Source organism: Antennarius striatus, chromosome 3 (assembly GCF_040054535.1).
Source record: "Antennarius striatus isolate MH-2024 chromosome 3, ASM4005453v1, whole genome shotgun sequence".
NCBI classification, from domain to species: Eukaryota; Metazoa; Chordata; class Actinopteri; order Lophiiformes; family Antennariidae; genus Antennarius; species Antennarius striatus.
Window position 1 is genome coordinate 19,741,924 of NC_090778.1, and position 24,996 is coordinate 19,766,919.

Here is a 24,996-nt window from a genome sequence, read left to right on the forward strand (position 1 = left end):
CAAAACTCAGCATCCTTCTACCAGTATATTCACTATCTCCCTGGACATGTCCAAACCATCTCAGTTTGGCCTCTCTGATATACTCATTCCTGATCCTATCCTTCCTGGTCACTCCCAAAGAGAACTTCAGCATCTTCATCTCTGCTACCTCCAGCTCTGTCTCCTGTCTTTTCCTCAGTGACACTGTCTCTAGACCAAACAACATCTCTGGTCTCACCACAGTTTTGTACACCTTTCATTTCATTTTAGCTGAAACTCTTCTATCACACATCACACCTGACACTTTCCTCCACCCATTCCATCCTGCCTGTACACGCTTCTTCACCTCTTTTCCAGACTCTCCATTGCTCTGGACTGTTGACCCTAAGTACTTAAAATCCTCCACCTTCTTGATCTCTTCTCCCTGTAACCTCACTCTTCCACTTGGGTCCCTCTCATTCACACACATGTACTCTGTCTTACTGCGGCTAACCTTCATTCCTCTCCTTTCCCAGACTTACTACCACCTCTCTCACTTCTCCTCCACCTGTTCCCTGCTCTCACTGCAGATCACAATGTTATCTGCACACATCATAGCCCATGGAGATTCCTGTCTAACCTCGTCTGTCAGCCTGTCCATCACCATAGCGAACAAGAAGGGGCTCAGAGCTGATCCCTGATACAGTTCCACCTTCACCTTGAACTCCTCTGTCACACCTACAGCACACCTCACCACTGTCTTACAGTCCTCATACATGTCCTGCACCATTCTAACATACTTCTCTGTCACTCCAGACTTCCTCATACAATACCACAGTTCCTCTCTGGGCACCCTGTCATAAGCTTTGTCCAGATCTACAAAAACACAATGCAGCTCCCTCTGGCCTTCTCTGTACTTCTCTATCAACATCCTCAAAGCAAATACTGCATCTTTAGTACACTTTTTTGGCATGAAACCATACTGCTGCTCACAAATGTTCACTTCTGCCCTTAGTCTAGCTTTCACTACTCTCTCCCATAACTTCATTGTGTGGCTCATCAGCTTTATTCCTTTGTAGTTACCACAACTCTGCATATCTCCCTTGTTCTTAAAAATGGGCACCAGCACACTTCTCCCCCATTCCTCAGGCATCTTCTCACTATCTAAGATCCTGTTGAACAACCCAGTCAGAAACTCTACCGCCACCTCTCCTAGACACTTCCAAACCTCTACAGGTATATCATCAGGACCGACTGCCTTTCCACTCTTCATCCTCTTCAATGCCCTCCTCACTTCATCATGACTAAACTTTGCTACTTCCTGGTCCACAACAGTCACCTCTTCTAGTCTTTGTTTGCTCTCATTTTCCACGTTCATCAACTCTTCAAAGTACTCTTTCCATCGTCCCATCAAACTACTGGAAACTACTGGTTTGAGGAGTGCACCTTTCCTTTCAGAAAAACAAAGATCTGTAGTAAGTGGTGGATTCCATACTTCCATGTCTTAACAATAATGGGTTCCATGAGCTAATGACTCTTGGAAACCTTCCTTACACATAAGCTTGCCTTACATCACCAGACTGTGTTATGCCTTTTGGTGCAGTCAAGATAATTCTCCGCAGTACTTCCGCTATTGGAATTGACAATTTCCCACCTCGCCACATCAAACACCAGCATGAAAAACCATTTTAAGAAAATTGAAGTCAGGTATCGAAGGAGAAATACCAGTGATTACTGTAACCAATATAGCATTTTTAAAGGTTGAAAATAAAATAAAATCTGAAACGGAACAAAGATACAGGGAACCATCTTGACTCATGTCTGGCTTTACTTCCGCCCATTCCTCAAATCAATGAACGTCACCGACGTAGCATCCTCTAATCCTCCAGGGCCGAGGGGAGTTCGCGGGAAACCGGCGGCAGCCACGGTACATTATGCAGACTGGACTCTAGACCGTTGTCGTTAACACGAAACCAGTGTTTTATTAATCGACTAGCTTTGAACAAATTACTGTTGAAATGAAGTAGTGACCCGGATTCAAATTACCGACATTCTTGGACTTCTACACAGGCTGCTACGCTAACACCCGGCGTTTGTTAGCTTGCTGCGTCCTTTACATTGCTGAACAGGAAGACCGAGCTTCATGTGACAGGATAGAGAGAAAGCTGCTGGTTTATAAGAGACAAAGAGGTGCCGCCATCAGCATCGAAACACACTGCTAAAATGAGTATGTTCAACCTGGATCGCTTTCGTTTTGAGAAGAAGACAGCTGCGACTGCAGAGAAAGATTGGGGTTGCGGTTCGAAGAGTCCTGAGTCTGAGAAGGAGAACAAGCCAGGTAAGAAGTAAATGGTGAAGCTACTTTACAGTAACAACATGTCATTCTTCTTTATTATTGGAAATGTAACATGAACGACTGCACGAAACTACATTCCACAGCAGCAGACCAGAACCACCTCCTCTGATGTTTGGGTGAAGTCCTTTCAACCCAAACCTTTCATCCTCCTACAGACAGTGCAGAATGACCCTAGCTTTAACAGTGATCGAGCCTTTAAAGCAGTTATAATGCATATAAAATAATTACATGATTGCGTATATCTGAGCAAACATCACAATTAGGTTGAATATATCTTTGCCATGAACATAGATTAATTATATGACTGAGTAAATATATTTTCAGTGTCTTACTCTGAAGTAGGAGTTAAAGATGAGCAAGTGAATTGTGGTAGAGACATCCCACGTTTTATATTCTTACTTCTTGGGTATAACCTACAGTATATGTGTCTTTATTCTGATAGGTACTTGACTTAACCTCCATCATCACCTTATCGCTCAAATTTATTTGTTTTTGAAATAGATCCACCAGAAAAGTCAATCTGTTTAGTCTCCAGCAGAGAGAAGCACATCTTCGACCTTTGTTTACTTGGAAACAAACAAACCATTTTTGGCAAAGCTGCGCCAACCAACCAGAAAGTTGTTTTGCCTTCCATCCAAGACGGAAAATGGTTTTTCAGTGAGCCATAAAAAAAAAAAAAATAGCTGCAGACTTTACAAATGGACATAGTGAGATGGAGGGACAGATGTGTTACCACTATAACAACTGTTGACTTGTCTTAACGCTTCTGCTTTGCAGGTAAGACGAAGCCTGTTCCACCAAAGTCCAAAGCCCGAGGAGTGGTTTTTGAGGATGTCATTACTATTGACTTGGAAGAAGAAGAGCATCTTTCTGAACCAAAGACCCCAATATCTTTAATAAGTAAATCAAAGTAAGTGTAAATTAAAAAGATTTCCACATTTATACATCAATTGCTTCCCTTCAATCTCCATTGACTTCAGAGTTACTTAAAATGACATGCTCAAATTCAAATGGCTCTGTCTGACCTGACTATATTCATGAACAAGAAATGACCAGCATGAAATTGCCCTGATGGATGGAACACCAATTCATTTTTTATACTTATCTATTGTACAGTAACGGTTTTCTAGTGGTTTTACGATTCCAATATTTCTGGTGGACAGACCTACAGGCGAGTAAACGTATTGGTTTTTCCATGTTTGTTTTTTTTTGTTTGGGTTTTTTTTTTTTAAACCAACATAATCAAGAACAGAAATGACTTAAGCCAAGGTATACCTGTATTTTATTTTGTTTATATGTTGTTTTTGTGTCCCGTAATTGTTTCTGGTAAGTGTTAGGAAATAGTACTGTCATATTTAGAGTAGTAAAAGAATTAAATATCCTCTAATGGGTATTATAGATTGAAATTTAATACTTATGAACAATTCAGCTTACAAACAACCTCTCTGTCTGTGTTATCATTCCTGTGTTATCTTTCAAGGTATGGACAGCGTGATGTTTTGGGAACCCATCAGTGAACTTACATTTTAAAACCTAATGAAAAACAATGACCATCTCACTGTTTTTGTTTCACAGGACTCAGGTGAAGAAACCGTCCACGAAAGTGGATTCATGCTACAGCGATGACGAGGATAAGGAATTGGAAGAGAGAGGAAGCAGATTATTGGAGATATTTCCTCAGTTGTCAAAGACAGAACTACTTGAGGTGAGTCAAGCTGGACTAGAGGATTTGCATCTTTCCGTCACAAAGAACATCAACCAGCTGCTACATAAGATCACAGGATCCTATCCCAGACGACTGGTGGTGTGAGGCAGGGTACACACTAGGTGCGACGCCAGTGCCCTGCGGAGCCACATGTAGACAAACACGTACACACTCATACCTGCAGGCAATTTGTTATCATCCATTAACCTGAAGTGTTTGGAGGTGGGAGGAAGCCGGAGAACCCAGAGAGAACCCACGCAGACATGGAGAGAACAAGCAAACTCCTCACAGAGCGGGATTCGAACCCGGAACCGCCTTGCTGTGCGGCGACAGCGATACCCACCACGCCACCATGCCGCCCTGGATTAGATCATTTCATTGCTTATTCAAAGCACCTTGTTCTGTTACATCTGCAGGTCACTGGGAAAACAAGCACATTTGATGGGGCCGTGGCTGCATGTCTACTAATGTTTGGTGATAATAAAAGTAAGTGGTTACTGAAGCACTTCATGATTTTCCATGTTCAATCCCACTTGGGCAGGAGGAGTCCAACTACCTCACAGTCATTGTTACATCAAGGAGGATTTTTTAAATATATATTCAAGTCATTGAACATTGATCTGTTCTCTTTGAGGGCCACTAAATAAACTCAGTACCTGATGCAAAACGTCAAAGCAGAAACTGTTGTTCAGGTGGAGATATGCAGCAACCAATTCCAAATTTGGGAAAATACTGCAGTAAAGCCACATCATAGTGATTTACCCATAAACAATTAGGTATATATGCACAGTTTGTGTCTTTCCTCAATTGTAGACTTTTGAGAATTATTGGCTGATTTATCTCCTCAGGCCCAGATGAAAACAGGAAGAGAAAGCAGGATGGATCCGGCAGTTCTCAAAACAGTGAAGGGATTCAGCCCAGAAAGAAGAGAAAGTCTTCAGCGGTAAGGTTACAGGAGCTGCCTTTCTGTTTTAAAGGAGATGCATGTAACCATTGAACAAAACTGTAAACCTTCCTAGAGCACCACACTCTTTAAGGAGTAGAAAGAAATGCTTGATTGTATACATTGTTTAAGTTCTAACTTTACTACAAATCGTGTGGTGATGAATCAAACCATGTAAAACAGCAGATTAAAAAAAAAAAACTCAGAACAAAAAAAAAGGTGAGGTTTATATCACCTTGGTCCTGTAGGGTGAGGAGACAATCTGATTTCTAATGGACGACCAAGTTTCCACAATAGACATTTCGGTCACCAAACAATTTAAAACGTAAAAATTCCTGACCATCAAAATACTGTACATTCAAAACAGTTTAATGTTAACATGTAATATAAAGAACTAATGCTAAAAATACTGGATATCATTGTTAAAGTCATAACCCATCATTTTTAATTTTAGATTCATACAGTTAACAGATAATATTGTCTAGTATACAACCATTTACAACAATATAAGATCAGTTTTGGAATAAAATCCTGAACAGTTAAGCCCTTATTGTTTTATAATGCAAGTCATGTTTTTTGAAATGGGTCCAAACATCAATGAATCTGTACATCGTAGGCTACCATTAATTTTAAAGGCAGTGTGTGTGATTAAGTCGTGAAAAGAGTGACATCCTTCCTAATGAGGGAACCTTTGAATGCATTTTTGTGCTATTTTTTTCCTGACTCCAGTTGTGAGTTGTGTTGTGCTGTCTTCAGAAATGAGCGGTTTGGAAACTGTTCTTGTTATCTAAGACAGAAATGAGTTTGAAATTCAGTTATACATGAGAAAAACACTACTGATCATTTGTAGAATAGACAAACAGCACGTTCTATCTCCTTTTGATATTCTACGATAAAGGTACCAATTAGTGTTTTCATTTGGACACTTGGAAAATGTAAACATGTAAAAATAATGGTTTTCACAAAATCTTTGAAGCTGTTTGCGTGAAGATCACATGTCACATGTCAATAATACTAAGAATCAAATGGATTTTTGCATTCCTTTCACTGCCACAGGTCATTCTCTCTTACTTTTTAACTTACCTTGTGTCATTGGTTCCTAAAGGTTTCTGATGAAGATGATGACGATGAATGCAACGCACCAAGCTGGGAGAAACAGGAAACTATGGTCCAAAGACTACAGAAAAAGTTTCCTGACCAGGACAAGGAGGTTCAAATCTAAATTTTAAGGATGAAATGCTGAACTGACTTTCAGTGAATGTGGCGTATTTATATAACAGTATATATAGAATGTCTGCCTCATCTTTTCAGATAAAGATTGTCAGCTATGCTCTTGTGTGTATCGTTAGGAGCTGCGGATGGTGCTGCAGGAACACAACTGGAATGTGCAGGATGCTCTGCAGGTTCTGCAGATGTTCTCAGATGCTGGTATGAACACTGCAGGCACCTTTTCACTGGCTTTCTGCACGATTCCTTTTCATTTAAACACGTTCTTCCAGTTATGATTTGGACTCGACTGGCTTTCCTTCTGTTTTCAGATAATGCCAGCCTCAGTTCAGATGAGACGGAAGAAAAGAAATCCAGTAAATTGAAAGATAAAAGTTCAAGCAGGAGCCACGACCAAACAAACCACGACGATAATGTCAGACATGTTAGTGAAACAGAGGACAGCATGGATGATACAGATGTCACAAAGGACAGTGAAGACAGCGACTCAGAAGACAGTCAAGGTTCCATGAAGAAAAATGGCTCTTCCACTCTGTCAAAATGGCTCACAAAAACTTCTTATCCCGAATCCGCATTCTATGTTGGGAAAACAACTACCTCTTCCTCCTTGAACCCATCCTCTTCTGCCTCTGTGGCTCAGAAGCTGTCCAAGTTCGTCAGCGGGACCAGTATCGCCAAGAGGCAGGTGGCAGAGAGCAAGAGAAAGGTGCATGCCTCCAATAAACCTGTCAGTTCTGATGAAGAAGACGGTGAAGATGCGGTCAGCAGTGAGTTTGAGGACTCTGATGACGAACTGGGCAGCACAAGTGGCTTGACCGAAATGGAAAAGGAGATCTTGTTATTCTTCCAGAATGCGTCATTAGATGAGTTGTCGCTGATCGCTGGGTGCTCCATTAAAAAGGCCAAAAGGATTGTGGAGCTGAGGCCCTATCATGACTGGCAGAGCTTGGTGAGTAGGCTTAAAGTAGGATTCACCATTCAGAGCCAGCTTGGTCATAGATAGGTTGTACAGCCATCTGTTCTTTTCTCTACAGGTTGAAGTGTGCCATAAGAACAACGGTCTGTCATATGACTTGCTGCTGGGCTGCAAAGTTTTCCTCAAAGAGCGGAAGGTTGTCGAAGGGCTCATGTCTAAATGTGAGAAGATTTCCTTCAAGATGGTCAAACAGGTCACTGAGGTGATGGAGAAAGGCACGGGGGCTGTGGAGCAGCCTCGCATCCTCAACAGCCAGTGAGTGAAAGTGTGCATGAACACAATTAAAAGGTTGAGTGTGTAGATCGTAAAGAAATGAGATGTGACCTTAGAAGAAGCTGCGGATTCTGCAAAAGGCATTGCTTCTGAAAAACCACATTTTTGCTGGAGGTAAAACGTTAACTTTTTAGTATTTGGATCATTGAATCATCGGACGTCTTAACAAATCAAGCAAAGTTCATCAAAAACACGAGGCTTGTCATGGAGCACTCGATGTCCTCTGCGTTGTTGTCACTCATCTGTTTGTTCTTTGTTCAACTTAATCTCAAGTCACACAACCTGTTTAGTGACCTACAGAATGTTTTTACACACTCATGTGGTTCAAATCTTGCTCACATCTGTTCCTTTTTTTTTTTTTTCAGGCTCAAACTGAAACCCTATCAGCTGATTGGTCTGAATTGGCTGCTGCTTCTGCATGAGCACAAGCTGAGCGGTATTCTCGCAGATGAAATGGTAAGAAAACTTGTTGAGTGCATCGTGGGCATCTCAATCAAAGTGTGTGTTTTGTGTGTAGTAGTCAGATCTTCCAGGGAAGAATCAAACTTCAAAATATGAAGTTTGCAGATTTTATGTCAAGAAAGAAATGCAAGTGTAGTAAAGCAGAAGTGATGTCATGAGGTTGTATTTTATGTACAGTAGGTAGTTTGACATCTGAATTTTGATGATGTTGATGTATTTGTGTTTCATATCTGACTGAATTTTAATTCTTTCTCTCACACACTCTCAGGGTTTGGGGAAAACTATTCAGGCTATTGCATTTCTGGCCCAGCTGTATCAGAACGGAATAGAAGGTCCTCACCTCATCACCGTACCGGCTTCCACACTGGGTAACCTTCTCCACAAGCTCACTCTGCCTCCCCCATTAAACGTAAAGATCCCATCAGTAAGGGAAGCGTTCCTAAGTTAATGACCAAAAACTGAGGAGCACACTCCAAATAGAGATACTTCATAGGAGCCACTGAATGCTACATGTATTAAAAATAAAGCTAAAGACTCATTTCTGAAGCATTAAACTTTTGAAGTGTTTTGTGCCTTGCCTCATTCTGCTGTTCTGTCTTTGAAAGACTATATTTTCTTTGTTTTAATATTGAATATTAAATACATTGTACTTTAATGATTTTCTTTCAGTATTTTTCACTATCCTTCTATCTACTTTCTTTTGCTTGTAGTTTTTGTAATCCCTCCTGTCTGTCCTGTTTTATTCTATCTTCATAAATATTAATTTTCTATCCCCATTCTGTGTTCATTACATCTCTCTGTGTGAAGCTCTTGGTTCATTTTCTTCATTAATCAAAAGTGTTGTGGTGATTTATGCTGCTGTCATTCACTGTCTTGCAGATAACTGGGTCAGAGAGCTCACGCTGTGGTGTCCACGCCTTAAAGTTGTTGTCTACTATGGTAAGAGTCTGCATTCATCGGTTCACGTTGATACACTGTTTTCTGTATACTTTTGCTGCCATCCTGTCGTCTTCGTGTACGTCCTTTTCTTTCTTGTGACTTTGTGCTTATGCTCTGACAGGATCTATGGAGGACCGCCGCTACCTCAGACACGACATCCTAAGTGAAGCTGTTGAATTCAATGTCATTGTGACCACGTGAGCAAATACACACAGTCTGCACACATCACTACAAATACAGTTTTTGTTGGGGGGGGGGGGGGCATCTGTGATTTCTGAAATGTTTCCACTCTCAATGTGAAGCTCATTTCTGTGATGATCATCTAAAAGAATATATTTCCAATCAGTGCGCACTGTGCCTCAACTTAACTCAAACAACCTGTCATCTAAACACAAATCTAAATTGAGCGATTAACTTTATTTAAATTTTTTAATGTATTTATTATTTTATCACCTTTTCCACAGGTATAATTTAGCAATAGGGAATGATAGTGACCGCAGCCTTTTCCGCAAACTGAATCTGAAATACGCCATCTTTGACGAAGGTCACATGCTGAAGAACATGAACACTCTCCGCTACCGCCACCTTATGGCCATCAACGTGAGTTCAATGACGTTTTGCAAAGTATTAATACCATTATCCTCCCGTTTTGTTTTGGTTTTTCATAGTATCTCCATGTCTGTCATTAGTTTCTTTTGCCAACCTAACGCTTACCCCCCCACACCCCTGCAGGCAGAGCATCGCTTGCTGCTGACAGGAACTCCCTTACAGAACAACCTCTTAGAGCTGATGTCTCTGCTCAACTTTATCATGCCTTCTATGTTCTCTGCGTCCACTAGTCAGCTTTCCAAAATGTTTTCTATGGTAAGTATGAGCGCATTATTACATTTTTAGTTCTATATTCATGGAAACTATTGCAAATTCCTATAATTTCCTCATTATAGGTCTAAAATCATTTATTTTTTAAATTATAAAGCAGACAGTTCTCAGGAGTAAACACATCCTCAAATTATTGCAGCATTACTGCATCACTGTGGTCTCCTGGCCCACTGTTAGAACTTTAGATCAATTATTTTTTTTAGAATTGTAATAAGACCACACAAATGTTTTACAAGCCCAATAAATTGTTATTTACTTTTTTCCCACCTGACTGTTTAACATTAGATTATTGTATTTTGCATCAGAAATCGCATGAGGAGCAGAGCCCCTTTGAGCGGGATCGTATTTCTCAGGCAAAACTCATCATGAAACCTTTTATCCTCAGACGAGTAAAGAGTGAGGTGAGGTGATCTGACAAATCCAATAGTGTGACGCCAGAAGATGACGTAGGTGTCACCAGTTTCAAGATAATAGTTCTTAGTGATCTGTGCTTTTTCCAGGTCCTCAAACAGCTGCCAGCCAAGCTGGAGCGAGTTGATTTCTGTGCAATGAGTGACAAACAGCAAGCTCTCTATCAGACCCTTTTTAAAAAACTGAAAGCTTCCACCAACGGCGAAAGTAAGCTCACTGTGCACCAAAGCTTTTTATTTTGTACCAGTAACAGAGATCATGTCCTTAATAGTTATCTCGTGCCTTTTCTTTGCAGAGCGTGAACTGTGTAATGTTATAATGCAGTTGAGGAAGATGGCCAACCACCCTCTTCTTCACAGACAGTACTACACCACAGAAAAGCTCAAAGCCATGAGCAAACTCATGCTAAAGGTCTGTGCTACTTCCTGGTAAGCCTAATTGCTAAGTCTAATTGTTCTGTCCATTGATCTTTCCTCCCCGTCAACAGGAGCCAACTCACTTTGATGCAGACGCCGCTCTGATCCAGGAGGACATGGAAGTGATGTCAGACTTTGAGCTCCACCGTCTGTGCCAGCAGTATTCCTCCATTAGTTCCTACCAGCTTGAAACCAATCTCCTTCTCGACTCAGGAAAATTCCACCGCCTCACAGAGCTGCTAGCCTCGTTTAAAAAGAAGGTAAATTCAGCTACGTTGTTTCAGATGTGCTGCATTTAATCTGCTGCCCCTACCTATGTCACAGATTATACATTTTATTCATTTAATCCTGCAGGGAGACAGAGTAGTATTATTCAGCCAGTTCACAATGATGCTTGACATCGTAGAAGTGCTGCTGAAACATCTGAAGCATCGTTACATCAGACTGGATGGAACCACAGCCATAGCCGACAGGTCAGAGAAGCACAGTCCATATGTGTAGCTGACCGCAGATTGATGCCTCTTCTTAAATGTTAATATGTGCTCTCATTAAGAAGTTTGTCTTGAGCCTGTTTGGTTGTCATGTTTTTTGTTGAACCGATTTATATTTTGAATAATCCAATATGGCAGTGAGTCAGTAAATGATGTCTCAAAATTACTCTCATGGTTGGCAGTAAATCATTTGTGACAACAGACAATAAAACCAGACACATAATTGAATTCTTTTATCCTGCAGGATTGTGTTGATCGATGAGTTCAACACCGATCCCGACATATTTGTGTTCCTGCTGTCAACACGCGCCGGTGGTCTGGGCATAAACCTGACCTCAGCTAACGTCGTCATCCTGCATGACATCGACTGCAATCCCTACAACGACAAACAGGCAGAGGACAGGTGTCACCGTGTAGGCCAGACCCGGTGAGCTGTTATTACATTGTTATTATGAGCCATAAGAATAAAGTTGTCCCGTTTTGAATCTCATGGAATGACTTCTACGTAATGAGGTGGATTTCCCTGCTGTTATGTTTGGAATTGGACTTAAAATATTTCGACTTGATCAGAGATTAAAAGATCTTCCCTCCATGCCGTTCTCCATGTGATGATTTATTCCAGTGACTAACTGAACTTTGCTGTGGTGTCAGAACGGTGCAGGTGATCAAGATGATCAGTTCAGGCAGCGTGGAGGACTGCATACTGCGGCTGGGCCAAAAGAAACTCAAGCTGGAGCAAGACATGACCGCTGCCGATCAAGGTAAGTGAACACACACACACACAAGCAGGAAAGCATACACAACAGGAAGAGCATCGATGATATCTACAGGTAGTTTGTCCCAATCCCTTCTATGTGGTTTATCTTAAAGTAAGACATAGAACTGATGCTTATGGTCACTAATCTGTTGGTTTTGTCACCCACTGTCTGGATCAGTCGTGTTTGCACGAACCTTTTTTGATTTTTTGTGTGTGTAAAAACTACAATGGTGTTTGTTCTTCAGGTGATGAAGGAACCCTAACTGAAGATATGGCATCTTTGATCAGAGCCTCGCTGGGACTTTGATGCTTGGAACTTTAGACTTTACAAGGACGTTTTTTGATGTTTCTGTGATTTTGGGCAGACATGAATGATCTCACTGAACACACACTTTCTCTTGTCTTTACTGGGAAACTACTGCAAACCGTATGCTGCCATTTAAAAACAAAAAACAACAACCTGAGCGAGTGAGCAGGTTTTAGGCATATCTATAACTAAATTCATAGATATGCCTATAAAGTTAATATATGTCTGTGAATTAATTCCTGAAATAAATAAGGCAAATATATCAAAATAATTAATAGAGATGCATGTTAATATAAAGTTGAGATGATCACTAGATAGATCTTTAAAATAGATAAGGAGGCAGTGTCAGATCTGGTTGCATTCTGAATGCAGCACACTGCTTCTATCTGTTAAACCCTCCTCCTCCGTCAGTGATCTGATCCAGGAACGCTGCGACACCAACAAACATTCCACAGCTTGTCAGAATTTGAGCAATAATTCTCATTACATGTCTGACAGCTCAGTCTGTTTTTCACTGTAAATAAAGCTAGTATAGGAAAGTGGTTTCCTGGTACCTGGTTTGTCCTCATTGACAGTTTTGGCAGCTCTTAATGCTCTTATCTCTTTCTGACTCTGCAAGATCATTTGTATACATTAATGGAAGGAAAAGGTTGTGAATGCATAAATGCATAAAACAAGTATCAAATTTAAACATCCTTTAAAAAGTCAAATTATGTATTAAGCTGGACTTGCTCGTTGATATAGGTGCATTTATTTATATATTGCCTTGTGTATTTCAGAAATTGTTTCCTTGTCTTTTTTTTCTGTGTAGAATAATTATAATGTTATATTGGCCTTTTAAAATATGTTGAAAGTGATTTGTAGGACAGTGAAAGTGTTTAGAAGGTTAGTGTGAACCTCAAGGAATGTTGATGAACACCACGGACTGTGTTGGTTCATCCTCAGCCTTCTAAATGTTTTGTGGTAGCTGGTCTAAAGAAGCCTTTCACTGCGTGTCTTTAATGGATGAAACACTCCAGATTCTAAAGGTGAATTCCTGCTTGCATGAAGAAGTTTTGTTGTTTTTTTCCCAGCTTTTTGACAAATATTACGACAATATGGTCAATAATATTGCTTTATGGTCAACAATAATGGTTTTTCTTGTTACCAAACCCGATCAATGAATTCTGGCCAAGGAGGGTGCATCAAGATGTTTGAAAAAGGTTTATGTGAGTTTCATCCTGAGGAAAGCTAACTGTTTAACCTTTCTTTACAGAGTTGTGCAGCTGTAATTGATGCATTAAGCAATTATTCCACATTAGAACAAAACTATGTAAGAGAATGCCTTTAATAAGTGTGAAATGTGAGTTGGTTTCTTCTTTTTGATTGTCTTAATCTAAGATTTCAGGAAGTAGCTTCTGCATCTATGTACTGTATCAGTGGTCGGCCTGTTGACACGTGTTACTGTTAAAACTTTTATAAACTTATTTGTATGTTTATAAGATTCCTGTTTCAATTAAATAATAAAAATTGGAATAAATGTCTGTGTGGTCATGCTTACTGCCGATTCAACGATCAGAGGAACCCTTCAAAAAGAAATTCATCTCAGTTCTTTGGTAGTTGGAATTATTCATCTTCTCCCAAAATACACTTCCTTAGACTTGACATCAAGGATGAAAACTTGGTAAATGGTAATATGTAAGGTTTTACAGTACTGTAATTGTCAATAGTTTATCGTATTCATGTTTGAAATCAGTTCCGGGTTCGAGTCCCACTCTGCCGAGTTTGCATGCTCTCTCCGTGTTCGCGTGGGTTCTCTCCAGGTTCTCCGGGTTCCTCCCACCACCAAAAACATGTGCTTCAGGTTGATTGGCCGGTCACAAATTGCCTGTAGGACTGAGTGTGAGCGTGAGTGGTTGTCTTGGTGTGTGGCTCCGCAGTGCACTGGCATCATGCCCAGAGTGTCCCACGCCTCACGCCCTATGCCAGCTGGGATAGGTTCCAGCTCCCCGTGACCTGCTACAGCGGATACAGCGCAGAAAATGGATGGATGGATATTTAAAATCTTAAACACTCCAATTAAAGAGCTCTAGATGAAATAAAATAGTTCAAATTAGGAAAACCTAAATGTAAAAGTGTTTCTAAATCGTCTTAATTTTCCACCTGCTGAGCTTTTGTAGGGACAGCCTTCAAATTTTAACAGGTTATCAGGTTATCACCTAGTAGGTGGCTTCAGAACTCTTGTAATGGGAAGGTCACTGCTGTTTTTGACCTACTTCTCCAAATGCTGAGATGGTTGATGTTGCTGTTGCATCTGACCTGTCTTCATGGTGAAAGGGAACATCTATCAGTTTAGCACACTGAGGGGCTCTCTAGCTCTGTCAGCAATCTAGTTTATATCTTTTGATGGATGACATTTCATTCTAGAGATGAGGCGAAATGAAATAAGTCTCAATTGTTCTTGAAGGAGCTGTATATTTATGAATTTGGGTATGATTGTTGTAGTCTTAGCTCATTAAAAAGGGTCAACTCAAGGTGGAATTCAACAAGAAATGTTTACTTGAAATCACCTTATTTGGATATGTGAAATGGGTTACAAAAGCTTTACTGATCTACAACATTGATCATTAATACCTTTACATCAACTGAAAACAGTCAGGATACGTCAGTGATTGTTTCCACTTCAACTTGAAGGGAAATGACATAAAAATCTGATGCTATAAAATGAAAATTTACAAATGACGTTAATGTTCAAATCAATGAGACTTGATTCAGTAACCTACTCTGCGGTGGGAGAGTACCGTCCACACCTGAAGCCTGTCAGGTGAGCATCACATTTGATGCTGTAGGTGAAGTAGAGGACACCTTTGTTCAGCTGACAGCTTAGAGATCGAGTTCCACGCTCAGGGAAGACGATGCACTTTCCCGCTACATCATTGTAAAGCACATCTCTGTCCCATATTTCCATCCTCAGCTCCTGACCCAGTTCCACTGAACCAAAATCGTAAGTCGCATTCCACACCGGGTTATTGTCATCCATCACCGTCTCCGTCTCCTCATACATGCCGTTGTAGAAGATCTTCACGTAGGCGTCTGTTTTGGTGAAGGTGTCTGCCTTCAGACCTGTAGCTCTATGGATCGCCAGTCTGAGCGTTCCCCTCCCGGCCCTTAGGGGACAGCAGTTATGATCCAGGTTTGGAGTCGGGGAGCAGTTCTTCATTCCAAACTGGTCCTCCTTCAGCTGGCTGTCTTGAATGTACTCTGTGACGGTGCTTCTCAGATTAGCACTGATCTGCGGGTCTTCTACCAGATGATGCAGAGGGAAGATGGCATAAGAGACCACGTCGGGGTTGTCGTGGAGACTGTTCATCCAACTGTTGTAAGCTTCAGATGGGTCCTGCTGGTAGAGGATGTCAGGGAAGTACCTCTCTCCTCCGATAACCTCAATCTTATGGGACATGAAGCCTTGGTAGAAGCCCATGCTCATGTTACCCTTCAGGAGGTTGTCACACTTGTTGGAGAAGGATGCATTTCCAGGGAGGATACCAAGAGCCATTCGGAGTTCAAGGTTTAGGCAGTTTTTGACCTCTGACTCAGAGAATCCCTTCAGCGTGGCGAGGCAGGTCCTGAAGGCAGTGATTCGCCTCACCTTACCACCAAGGCGGACCTACAGGAGATAGAAAGACACTGAGACTGAAGCACCGTTGGCTCTGTCATCAGGTTCATAATGAGGTTCCTAAACTGTACTGAGTATGAAAGGTATAGAAACACAATTCCTCAGCCCCTGACCTGGTGTATGTAGTGAGTCCCATAGGTTTCTATCAGTCGTCTGTAACGAGCTCTGTCATGGCTTGTGTTGAAAGTCTGTGGGAGTCTCTTCAGATGTTTCATGAACTCTGTGCTCAGCTGAGGATGATCAGCCAGCCTGTAGCTAAAAACACAAACAACAGCATAGAGAGTTCATCCATTATACAAGTATAACACAATGTTTATTGTTATAAATGTTCCAGTTCAAGATGTTGCAACTCAATTTGACAAAAAAAGAAAATGCATTTATTCAAAAATAAATCATTTCCAATGCCAATCAAAGACTCTTTCTCCAAAATATCTGCAAGACGACTTTAAAAGTTTAACCAATTTTAATTTTTATGCTAAAAATGAATTTGTTTTCTGCTTATACTACAGATAGCAATGCCTTAATTCTTTTTAAGCCTAATTTGACTTTTATAATGCATTTTAATTGAAAGACGGTGAAGTTTTCTTCTGATACATTCCCAATAACATCCACACTTATTTACATTTAATATAAAAATGTTCCTGAATGTTGCAATATGTCCTAAGTCCTCTTTACCTGTAGCAGGTGCAGCTGATTTCATGGAGGGCAAAAGTAGCTTTGTCTAAACTGTGCTGTGAACGAGCAAATTTAGCCAAGTCTGAACGGCTTCCTCCCAGCACTCCATTACCAATATTCTCTAAACTCAAACCCAGACCCCAGTTGTTGTTGACCAGGGACGTGGAGCTGCGCAGCAGTGATTCCACAGAGTGGTGGAGGGCGCTAGACAGCTGCTTGCTGCAGTGGCTATTGGACCGCCAATCCAGCACTGCTGCTGGAAGCCTCTGAATCTAAGGGGGGATAAAGTGTTGGGATTTAGTTCGGGATAAAGGTGGAGGGAGAAAAATGGTCAAGGAGAAGTAGATTGGATAGAAGTAACATGACATTTGTCAAACAAAAGTTTAACATATTTTACCTGTCCTCTTTGGAAACGGTTTGGACACAGTGTGCAGGTGTGATTGTCAACTAAATGACCTTTGACATTGATAACATATGCTCCTGTCCGACGCATTCGCACCACATCAAAACCTTCCCCTGCCAGGTTATGGCCCGGGACAAAAGGAGCCTTCTCACACTCTGACTGTGAGCCAATCCGACAGCCCCGGACATTGCAGACCTCCAACATGCCCAGTAAAGCCAATGTAAACAGGATATAGCGGCTGCACTGGTATCCCGAGGCTGGCATGGTAACCTGAATGAACAACAGGCAAATGGAGAAAAGGGTCAAGTCTAGATGGTTTATGTTGCCTTTAACATGCAGTGACTGTCAAGTATGAATTCATTATCAGTCACTTATATTATTGGCTTTCTAGTTTACCAATGAGTTGAGTGCACGGATGGAAAAATGGAAAATAAATAGACACTAATGATACCAGATGAATTCTGATAAAATAAATTAACACACTCTTGTCAGTATAATGGAGTAATCCTGCCATGAATATGTTAAAAACATGCACAACAGACATGAACACCGTAAGTTGACATGGACTTACTTACCTTTGACTGTTTTCTGTGGGTTTTCGGTTCGTGTCTTTGTCTTCTTTTAGGAGTTGTCAGGACGTAGCCTTCACCAGATTTCGACGGCTGAGGAAAATACAATTGCCGTGCCTCCCTCTCTTTGCTGACCTCATCGATCATAAAAGATGAATCACCGAGTGCTTAAAACTTGATCCTGCTGGAAATGAATTCCCAGATGAGAGGGCTTTGACTTTGCTGTAAAGCTGCATTGAAAGCCTGCTGCGTGCACACTTTTGTCCGTTCTCTCTGCCTTATGAAAAAGAACAAGGAGGGAGTTATTCTGCTTCAGGGCCGTTTCCACCCCTCTTCCTCTCTCTCTTTCTCTCCCTCAAGGCCTTAACAATTTCCTCAGCATGAGTGGGTTTGTTTTGATGTTCATGCCCCAGCCGTATGAATCCCTGACAGCTGTGTATTATTGTTTGTATGTGCACATGTGGGGGAGGGAGATTGTTGTACAGTCACGAGGCAGAAGATACACATTAGTGCGAGCACTCTTTACGGGAAATGGCTATATGTGTGTACGTATGCATGTGTTTATGAGTTTACAGCGCACAGTGTACAGTGTGTGTGTGTGTGTGTGTGTGTGTGTGTGTGTAGGGTGAATATGTGCGGTGTTACTGTGTGTGCAATGTCTGAGCCAGTCTGTCTGTGTAGTGACAACCTTACCAACACTGTGGGGTCAGCACTGACATTGTCTATTTATGGGTGTGGGTGGACTGATGAGGCGCTTATCAGCAACCTCTTTGCAGTCTGTGCAAAAGATTACACTCATGTAGAGGATGATATGTGTCAACCCAGATTGTCTCTTTTATTTATGGGATTATTGTGTGTCCTTATACTATGTTTACAGACACAAGGATGTTTTCCTGGGACAAGTTCACTTTACTTCTTTTTCTATGTAGACCTGTTATCTTTCATTGTGGAGATATGAAATATGTGATATGAGTATAAGCAATGACATGATTTTTACGCATTTTCTTACGAAAGAAGAAAATGTCATTCATAATAAATTAAAATATTAGAAACAAAGTCTTCTCAGTGTTAGCAGATCATCAAGTGTGGAATAACTGCATATAAATGCATAACGTGAACAGCAGTGATGATGTCACATCATGCCAAATATAATCATACCACCTAATTTTTTTTGGAAACTTATTCCTAGCGTTTGCAAATCTTATCTTCAGTTGTTTATAACAAATCAACAAAACAGATTTATATTTTTGATGATTTTCCATAAAGTTATATTTATCAATCTATTGATCCATTTCATTTAAAATTATCGCTATTACAGTATTTCCTCCTAGGCGGAGGAGCCAGTCAGTGAAAGGCACACAGACAGACAGACGCACACGCACACACACACACACGCACGCACACACACACACACGCACGCGCACACACACACGCACACACACACACACACACACAAACACACACACTTACTGGTCAAATTTTGAAATGTCTCTCAAGGTCCATTTAATTGCACAATGTAGAGGATGTCTGACTGGCTACTAGTCACATGGTTTTGACACATAATGTTATGCAGTGGATGTTTACTTTATTGTTTTTCTATATCTTATGTTATTCTCTATCATATTTATTCTGTATTCTTGTTGATTTTTTGTTTTACCTCAGTTACTTTATTTCATTTCATTTCATTTACACAAACTTCTGCTGCATACCCTGATTTTTTTTTGAGGGATTGATAAAGTATACATGATTTGATTTGACTGATTTGAAGTCAACAACAAGGAGAGTTATCACCAATAGTTATTTTTACGGACATTTAATCTCTATGATATTATCACCATTAATTATTTAGTCTATAAATTGTCCAAAAAAGAACTAACAAAAGCTAATCATGATTAATTATTTCCCATGATTTCAGCTACTTGTTTGTCAGATCAACAGTCTCAACTCAGTCTTTAATTATCATCATATAGCAGCCAGTCCTTATATTTAAGAATCTGGATTAGGTTTGATGTTGTTGCTTGAAAAAGGACTGCAACTATTAATACTTCATCAAAATTATTGGCTGCCGTATATAATCATACTCACGTTCATATCATGGGCAACAAGGCACTACCCACTGGGCAACAGTGCCGTCCCAGTTTTAGATTGATCCATAAATAACTGGTAACAATTTATTATAACTGATTTAAAGTAGAGAATAATCAGCACACATATACAATAAATTCTTTCGCTTTTAATGTTCATGGTTAAAAAAGTGTTTCCATACTTCCTGCCATTCCAGATATATTCCTCATGAGGGCAGCACTTGTTTACCGCAGCTCTTTTTGCTCTCTATCCATTTGTAATTTTGAAGCCGGTTTCAAAAGCAGTTTCTAAGTTGTGCAGCAAACCAATACTTAATATAACATGACTTAAAGTACACATGTTATCAGAATGAAAGTCTTCTATCTAGTTTTTATTTTGATTGCCCATAGCAGATGTAAAAGAATGGTAGTAAAAGCAAAACTAACCCAAGGTAAGCAAACATAAGCAACAAAACTCTTTATAGATCACATTCCTCTTCCTCTCTGGTAGCCAAGCTTCTCAGCTATGTTTTTCTTACACTTGTTGTCTTTCTTCCCGACTGACATCATGTTCATCATTTCCGTATATTTCTTCATAGCCTGCGATTCTCGTAAATCTAGGCAGCCTCCTCCTTTTCTTAACTACAAGCACTGCCACAATGATCAGCAGCACCATCACACCCATCACTCCAAATGCCAGTCCTGTCTTTTGTCCTGCTGTCATCTCACTATCTTCTGACTGAAAATCGATTTCCACTTCTTTGGGATCCTCTAGATTGACAAGTTTCCATGTGTTGTTTGACCCTGATCTGAGCCATTTCTTTCCTCCTTCACTCATCACCATTATTGTGCTCATGTTTTGCGTGCTGACAATTGGAGGAATTGTGAAGGGAGGCAGATGAATCGGGAGTAGCTGCCCATTTGTGAACACTCCTGACTGGACACAGAGAAGAATTTCACAGCCATCACTCACTGATGCAAGGTGCTGACTGAACTCGGGAGGGCAGCGCCTTTGGGACCCAGCCATGGGGTTGGTTGACTCACAACTGAAGAGGCCTCCAAATTTTACAGCGTACCTGGTGCCGGTTTCATAGTCTTTGCTCAAACTTGGCCATCCGACAGAAATTCTGATGAAATATAATTTGGGGGGCAACTTTTGTCATTGGTGATGGGGTTCAAAAGAGAGGGGCTGTATATGCCTCCAAATAGATACCCTGAGTTTTGTGACTCCTCTTTGATTACATAGCACCAGTAGGTGTTGACACGGGCAGATCGAACATGGACCTGTTCTTGACACACACGACGATGGCAATGAAAAAGGCCACAATGGTATTTTTGGTCAAAGCAGTTGTATGAACTGTAGCCCTGCTGTCTGATTTCTGATCTCAGTAAAGTTGAAGAAAACGGCGAAGGACAAGAGAAATTACCTGTTGCGGGGTTTTTGTGGCTCAGGGCATCACATAGTGGATCTGCATCTGCAGTGAGCTTAATACACTCTTGGTAGATACCACCAAAACTAAGGTTTTCAGATGGGCCATAACAGGTATCATCATTGACATTAGCTTGGAAGTTGAAGTTCCTGGAGTTAAGATCAACACATCCAGGCCTCGTGTTGATGGTATAGTATCGCTCTATGGCCTTACTCACCTCAACAGCCACTTTTCCAACTATAGACTGTGGCAAATCAGGAAAGGTATAAGTGTTTATAAAGTAGTGTAGAGGAGAACCTGACCGATCAACAGCGACCAGGTTGTTTTTGATACTTTCCTGCCAGTTCTTCAAAGTGATGCCAGGATAGAATGGTGTGCTGCCATGGCTTTGGATAAGAGAGTACTGAATATTGGACTCATAGGTTTCAAGATATGAGGTTTCATGAGCCATTTCGCCATTTAGGTCAAATGCAAGTTTCTTAAAAAAGCTGAGGCCTGCATGTGCTTTGATTGAGGAAGAGAGGTTGGTTGACACGTATGAGGAAGTGAGATAGTCTTCTTTCACCAAAGTAGCCCCAGCATCGACACTGGTGATAACATGGGTTCCATAGTCCACAACCATCCTCTCTGAGAGATATTCTGCATTCTTTGTTTGGTTGTTTACGATTGCAGTTGCTATCGCGATTGCTTGTTGAACAAAGCGTGAATCCAGAGAGAAATCTGGATTGACTTTCACTGTGTAGATTAAGTTACGGACCTTTGACAAAAGAAAAAAAAAAAAGACATGTCTTTTATTGGCATCTGCAATTCTTAATTCAATTCATTTATGTTTTATCTTTATTTATTTCCTTCAGGAACTTCTGATAGGATGGTAAGCCTGTTAAAATGCTTGTAACCACAACACATTTTTAAGTCAACCAAAATTAAAGAGAAAAATATTTCAAACAATGCTTTAGCTTTTGATTTACGTACAATCATCAAAGCAGCTGTATGAGCTTTCTATCTTACTGATCCAAATTCTTTAAAAGTTAAAGAAAAAAACTTACCTGCACTCTGGTTGTAACCGAAAGGTCTTTGACCTGATGGATCTTCATTCTCTGATTCTCTACAGAAAATTTTCCATTCACTTGCGATTTGTAGGATAAATCAGCATTAATGGACATCGCTGTATAGCTTGTGTCTTCTAGCCAGGAATGGATTATTTCTGAATTTGTCTCCACTCCTGTCTCCTTGTGCGGAATAACAAATACCTCATCTGGGATTAGGTACATGCCATCCTCGGTAACCTGGCACTGGAAGTAGCTGAAATTCATGACTCGCCCCAAATCCAGGTTCCTGAGGTTGTCCCAGCCTCCGCCAGGCAACACTTCCAGTGCTAAATTAGAGTTGGTGGCGTTTTGGCAGTCTGAGCCAGTTGGTGGAGTGACTGACAGGAACAGAGTGAAGGGCAAAGAGAACCAGGAGACTTACTGCTGCCTTCATGATTGTTGTGCCCGTGAAATGAAGACAAACGCTATTTATAAGGATCAAGCCGGGTTGTACTTCCTCTACTGCGCTCACTTGACAGTTTTTGTTTAACTGGTGGGGCAGGCAGGTTGTCATCTTGCTTTCATTTTAAGATTTGCGTTTTTGGTCTCCATAAAGTGTTTGTACTTTACCTACTTTTGAACACAAAACAATAAATAATACCTTAATCTTTGAGTAATCTTACATTATTTTCTATAAATGAAAACGTCTGTGTTTAGAGTTATAAACTGGAGCAGCAATATTATGTCTAAATATAATAAAAGGGAACAAACAGCAGATGAGAAAACAATAGAAAGTACCGTAACGGTGTTCCTGCAAATTTGTGCTTACTGGGAATTTCCTCAAAATACTTGAATGAGTCATCATCCAGTAGTCTGCAAAACATCATTTACTGTTTGAATACTATAAACACTTTAATTTTTATACTAATGACTAATCTAATATCATGAATGGAGGTTGTTTTAGCATTAGATATTTAAATCATTGTATAAATCAATAATGTTCAGTGGGCAGCAATGCAAGAAGGAACTCGGTTCGATTCCTTGGGGCTTTGCTGTGTGGAGTTTTGATATTCTCCCTGTGTTTTTGTGGGTTCTCTCTGGGTTCTTTCGCTTTCTCCCACCACTAAAAAACAAAATGCAACCTAGGTGAATTAGTGAGGCATGTGTGTGGGCGTCTGTCTTGTTTGTAATTCATTTGGAGGAGGTAAGAAGAGATAAAATCTCAGACAGACAAAATGCCGTCACAAATTCTTTTGGAATATCAAGTCATGGGTTTTGATTTAGGTCCCTTTTCCTTTGGACAAGTTAAAATCCCAACCCTTTATTGACTTTTTTTTGCTCTTTTGCCAAACTGCCTCGGTGTGTTACTTCATGTCCGATTAGTGCAGAACTGCCCCTTCACCCGGACTGTAGCTGTCATGTGTTTCTGCTGTTGATAAGGTGGAAGCCCTCGGAGGAAACGCCCGTTCAGCCTCACTGTTGTGACGATTAGAGTTTGCGTTTTTTTGCATGATGTCACCAGCTGCTTGAGAAAAACATATCATACTGCAACATAACTTTAAAAATGTTGAATAAAATCTGTACTTTGTATTACTTTCCACAAGCAATTTCCACACAACACTGTGTGGAAATTGCTGCTATACCTGAATTTTATATACAACTTATTAGTAATCTATTTTAAATTTTATCCTGTCATTTGTTTATTCCCTGCGTTTGCTTATTTCTGGCACTTTGCCATTGTTATCAGGTGAGCTGTCCCTTTTCTAATGTAATTTTTTATCTTTGTGTATAAAATTTGGTGCATGTATTTTTTTTTTGTAACGCAATTATTACAATAAAAATAATGATTATAGTATTATTTGCGTTAAACTGGCAAAAGATACAGTACTGCGTTATGTGTAGTAATGGACTCACTTGGGAATTTTCTGCTGTTTCCTATGAAAACTTCGATGATTTTTAGATAAAATCATTCACGAAGACCACAAAGTGTGTTTTTATTCATCCTAATGTATTCCAATATAACGCCAATATCACATTACAACATTCAGTTGCGGAAGTCCTTCATTATGTGCCAAGATTAGAAAAATAACACCAAATTCTCTTTGATTTAATATTAGTTATTTATTTCTTTATTTACAACAACTGCATTAACAGTTTTCACAAACACAACACAAAGTGGTGATGGGGTGAAAACAGCAGGTTCATTATTTTCTCATTCTTTTTTTTTTCAAAAAGTGCTCTATTTATTATTTGGGGGGGAAGAAATGGTAAAGCTGCCAAAGGAAATTCAAGTTGTAGTGGTGAATGCAAAGCCTGAGTCCACACATGGGTTAGATGCCACCATAGATGCTTTGGTCGACATTCAGCGTTCCTGAGAGTTTTCACTTCTTGACAGCAGATCTGGTCCTGATGGACCTGACGGCTCGTCGGACCGTCTTCAGACTCTTTGGCTTCTTGGTCACAGAGGACCTTTTGGCTTTCATAGGAGTCTTGGCCGTCTTCTTCTTCTTCTTCTCCTTGGGTGACTTCTGGGGCGCAGGAGCCGCAGCGTCGGGTGTTTTCTGGACACTGACAGTCCTCCTCTTCTTTTTCGGCGTCTTTTTCGCCACCCTCTTTTCGCGAGGTGTCGGGGGGTTCTTATTGAGCTTGAATGAGCCTGATGCCCCACTTCCCTTAGTCTGGATGAGAGTTTTGTTGGCAACCAAGCGCTTGATGGCGATGAGGATCCTGGCTCTGTTCTTCGCCACGTCGTACCCTTGGCGCTCCAGAGCCCTCTTGAGGGCGGCCAGAGAGACGCCGCCGCGCTGCGATGACGCGGCGGCAGCCTTCAGCAGCAGGTCCGACACCGAAGGACTCCTCTTCTGCTGAGACTTTGCGGATGACATGGTACAGGTTCTTAGTCCGGGATGACACAGCTCTAAGTAACGCACAGGTTTCTGTGATGGGGTGCGTCAGGCGTCCTGAGCTTATGAACCCTCGGTGAGAACCGTGTAGAGTGAGCCTCACGACCCCAGCCCCTCATGTCCGTGTCAAACTTCACGAACTTTGTGTTTCTATCTGTTGATTTTTCCGT

At 40.8% G+C, this 24,996-nt stretch overlaps 4 protein-coding genes across 4 annotated transcripts; 1 reads left to right on the plus strand and 3 right to left on the minus strand.

Annotated features, from left to right (window-relative positions):
- Window positions 1–1,859: 1,859 nt before the first annotated feature.
- On the plus strand, window positions 1,860–13,581 carry smarcad1a (SWI/SNF-related, matrix-associated actin-dependent regulator of chromatin, subfamily a, containing DEAD/H box 1 a). Its single transcript, XM_068310552.1, has 23 exons — window positions 1,860–2,296; window positions 3,092–3,224; window positions 3,890–4,019; window positions 4,436–4,505; window positions 4,868–4,962; window positions 6,068–6,172; window positions 6,312–6,390; window positions 6,501–7,138; window positions 7,224–7,420; window positions 7,804–7,894; window positions 8,169–8,268; window positions 8,780–8,839; window positions 8,961–9,036; window positions 9,304–9,439; window positions 9,572–9,703; window positions 10,024–10,119; window positions 10,219–10,336; window positions 10,425–10,540; window positions 10,617–10,805; window positions 10,900–11,018; window positions 11,281–11,463; window positions 11,688–11,797; window positions 12,039–13,581. The coding sequence occupies exons 1-23, from the start codon at window positions 2,182–2,184 to the stop codon at window positions 12,098–12,100; spliced, it is 3,150 nt and encodes a 1,049-aa protein (XP_068166653.1). The 5' UTR covers window positions 1,860–2,181; the 3' UTR covers window positions 12,101–13,581.
- A 1,034-nt stretch (window positions 13,582–14,615) lies between these two features.
- On the minus strand, window positions 14,616–17,686 carry prf1.5 (perforin 1.5). The gene is made up of 5 exons (XM_068311029.1): window positions 17,409–17,686; window positions 16,828–17,103; window positions 16,431–16,702; window positions 15,869–16,010; window positions 14,616–15,746 (listed from the first exon to the last, which is right to left on the minus strand). The coding sequence occupies exons 1-5, from the start codon at window positions 17,547–17,549 to the stop codon at window positions 14,859–14,861; spliced, it is 1,719 nt and encodes a 572-aa protein (XP_068167130.1). The 5' UTR covers window positions 17,550–17,686; the 3' UTR covers window positions 14,616–14,858.
- A 1,947-nt stretch (window positions 17,687–19,633) lies between these two features.
- mpeg1.1 (macrophage expressed 1, tandem duplicate 1) lies at window positions 19,634–22,377 on the minus strand. Its single transcript, XM_068311353.1, is given in 4 exon segments — window positions 19,634–20,572; window positions 20,575–21,652; window positions 21,942–22,299; window positions 22,301–22,377. Coding segments are annotated over 4 exon segments (2,085 nt in total). The 3' UTR covers window positions 19,634–20,000.
- A 1,761-nt stretch (window positions 22,378–24,138) lies between these two features.
- Window positions 24,139–24,889, minus strand: si:ch211-103n10.5 (histone H1/H5 family protein). The gene has a single exon (XM_068311192.1). The coding sequence runs from the start codon at window positions 24,806–24,808 to the stop codon at window positions 24,305–24,307; it is 504 nt and encodes a 167-aa protein (XP_068167293.1). The 5' UTR covers window positions 24,809–24,889; the 3' UTR covers window positions 24,139–24,304.
- Window positions 24,890–24,996: the final 107 nt, after the last annotated feature.

Bases quoted from the DNA above. Each gene is read 5' to 3' on its own strand.
- si:ch211-103n10.5 (XM_068311192.1), bottom strand. From the start codon at position 24,808: ATGTCATCCGCAAAGTCTCAGCAGAAGAGGAGTCCTTCGGTGTCGGAC.
- prf1.5 (XM_068311029.1), bottom strand. From the start codon at position 17,549: ATGATCGATGAGGTCAGCAAAGAGAGGGAGGCACGGCAATTGTATTTT. The intron at 17,104-17,408 runs GTAAGTAAGTCC...TTGTTCATTCAG, and splicing joins CCCACAGAAAACAGTCAAAG to GTTACCATGCCAGCCTCGGG. The intron at 15,747-15,868 runs GTCAGGGGCTGA...TATCTCCTGTAG, and splicing joins GGACTCACTACATACACCAG to GTCCGCCTTGGTGGTAAGGT.
- smarcad1a (XM_068310552.1), top strand. From the start codon at position 2,182: ATGAGTATGTTCAACCTGGATCGCTTTCGTTTTGAGAAGAAGACAGCT. The intron at 6,391-6,500 runs GTATGAACACTG...TTCTGTTTTCAG, and splicing joins GCAGATGTTCTCAGATGCTG to ATAATGCCAGCCTCAGTTCA. The intron at 7,139-7,223 runs GTGAGTAGGCTT...TTTTCTCTACAG, and splicing joins ATCATGACTGGCAGAGCTTG to GTTGAAGTGTGCCATAAGAA.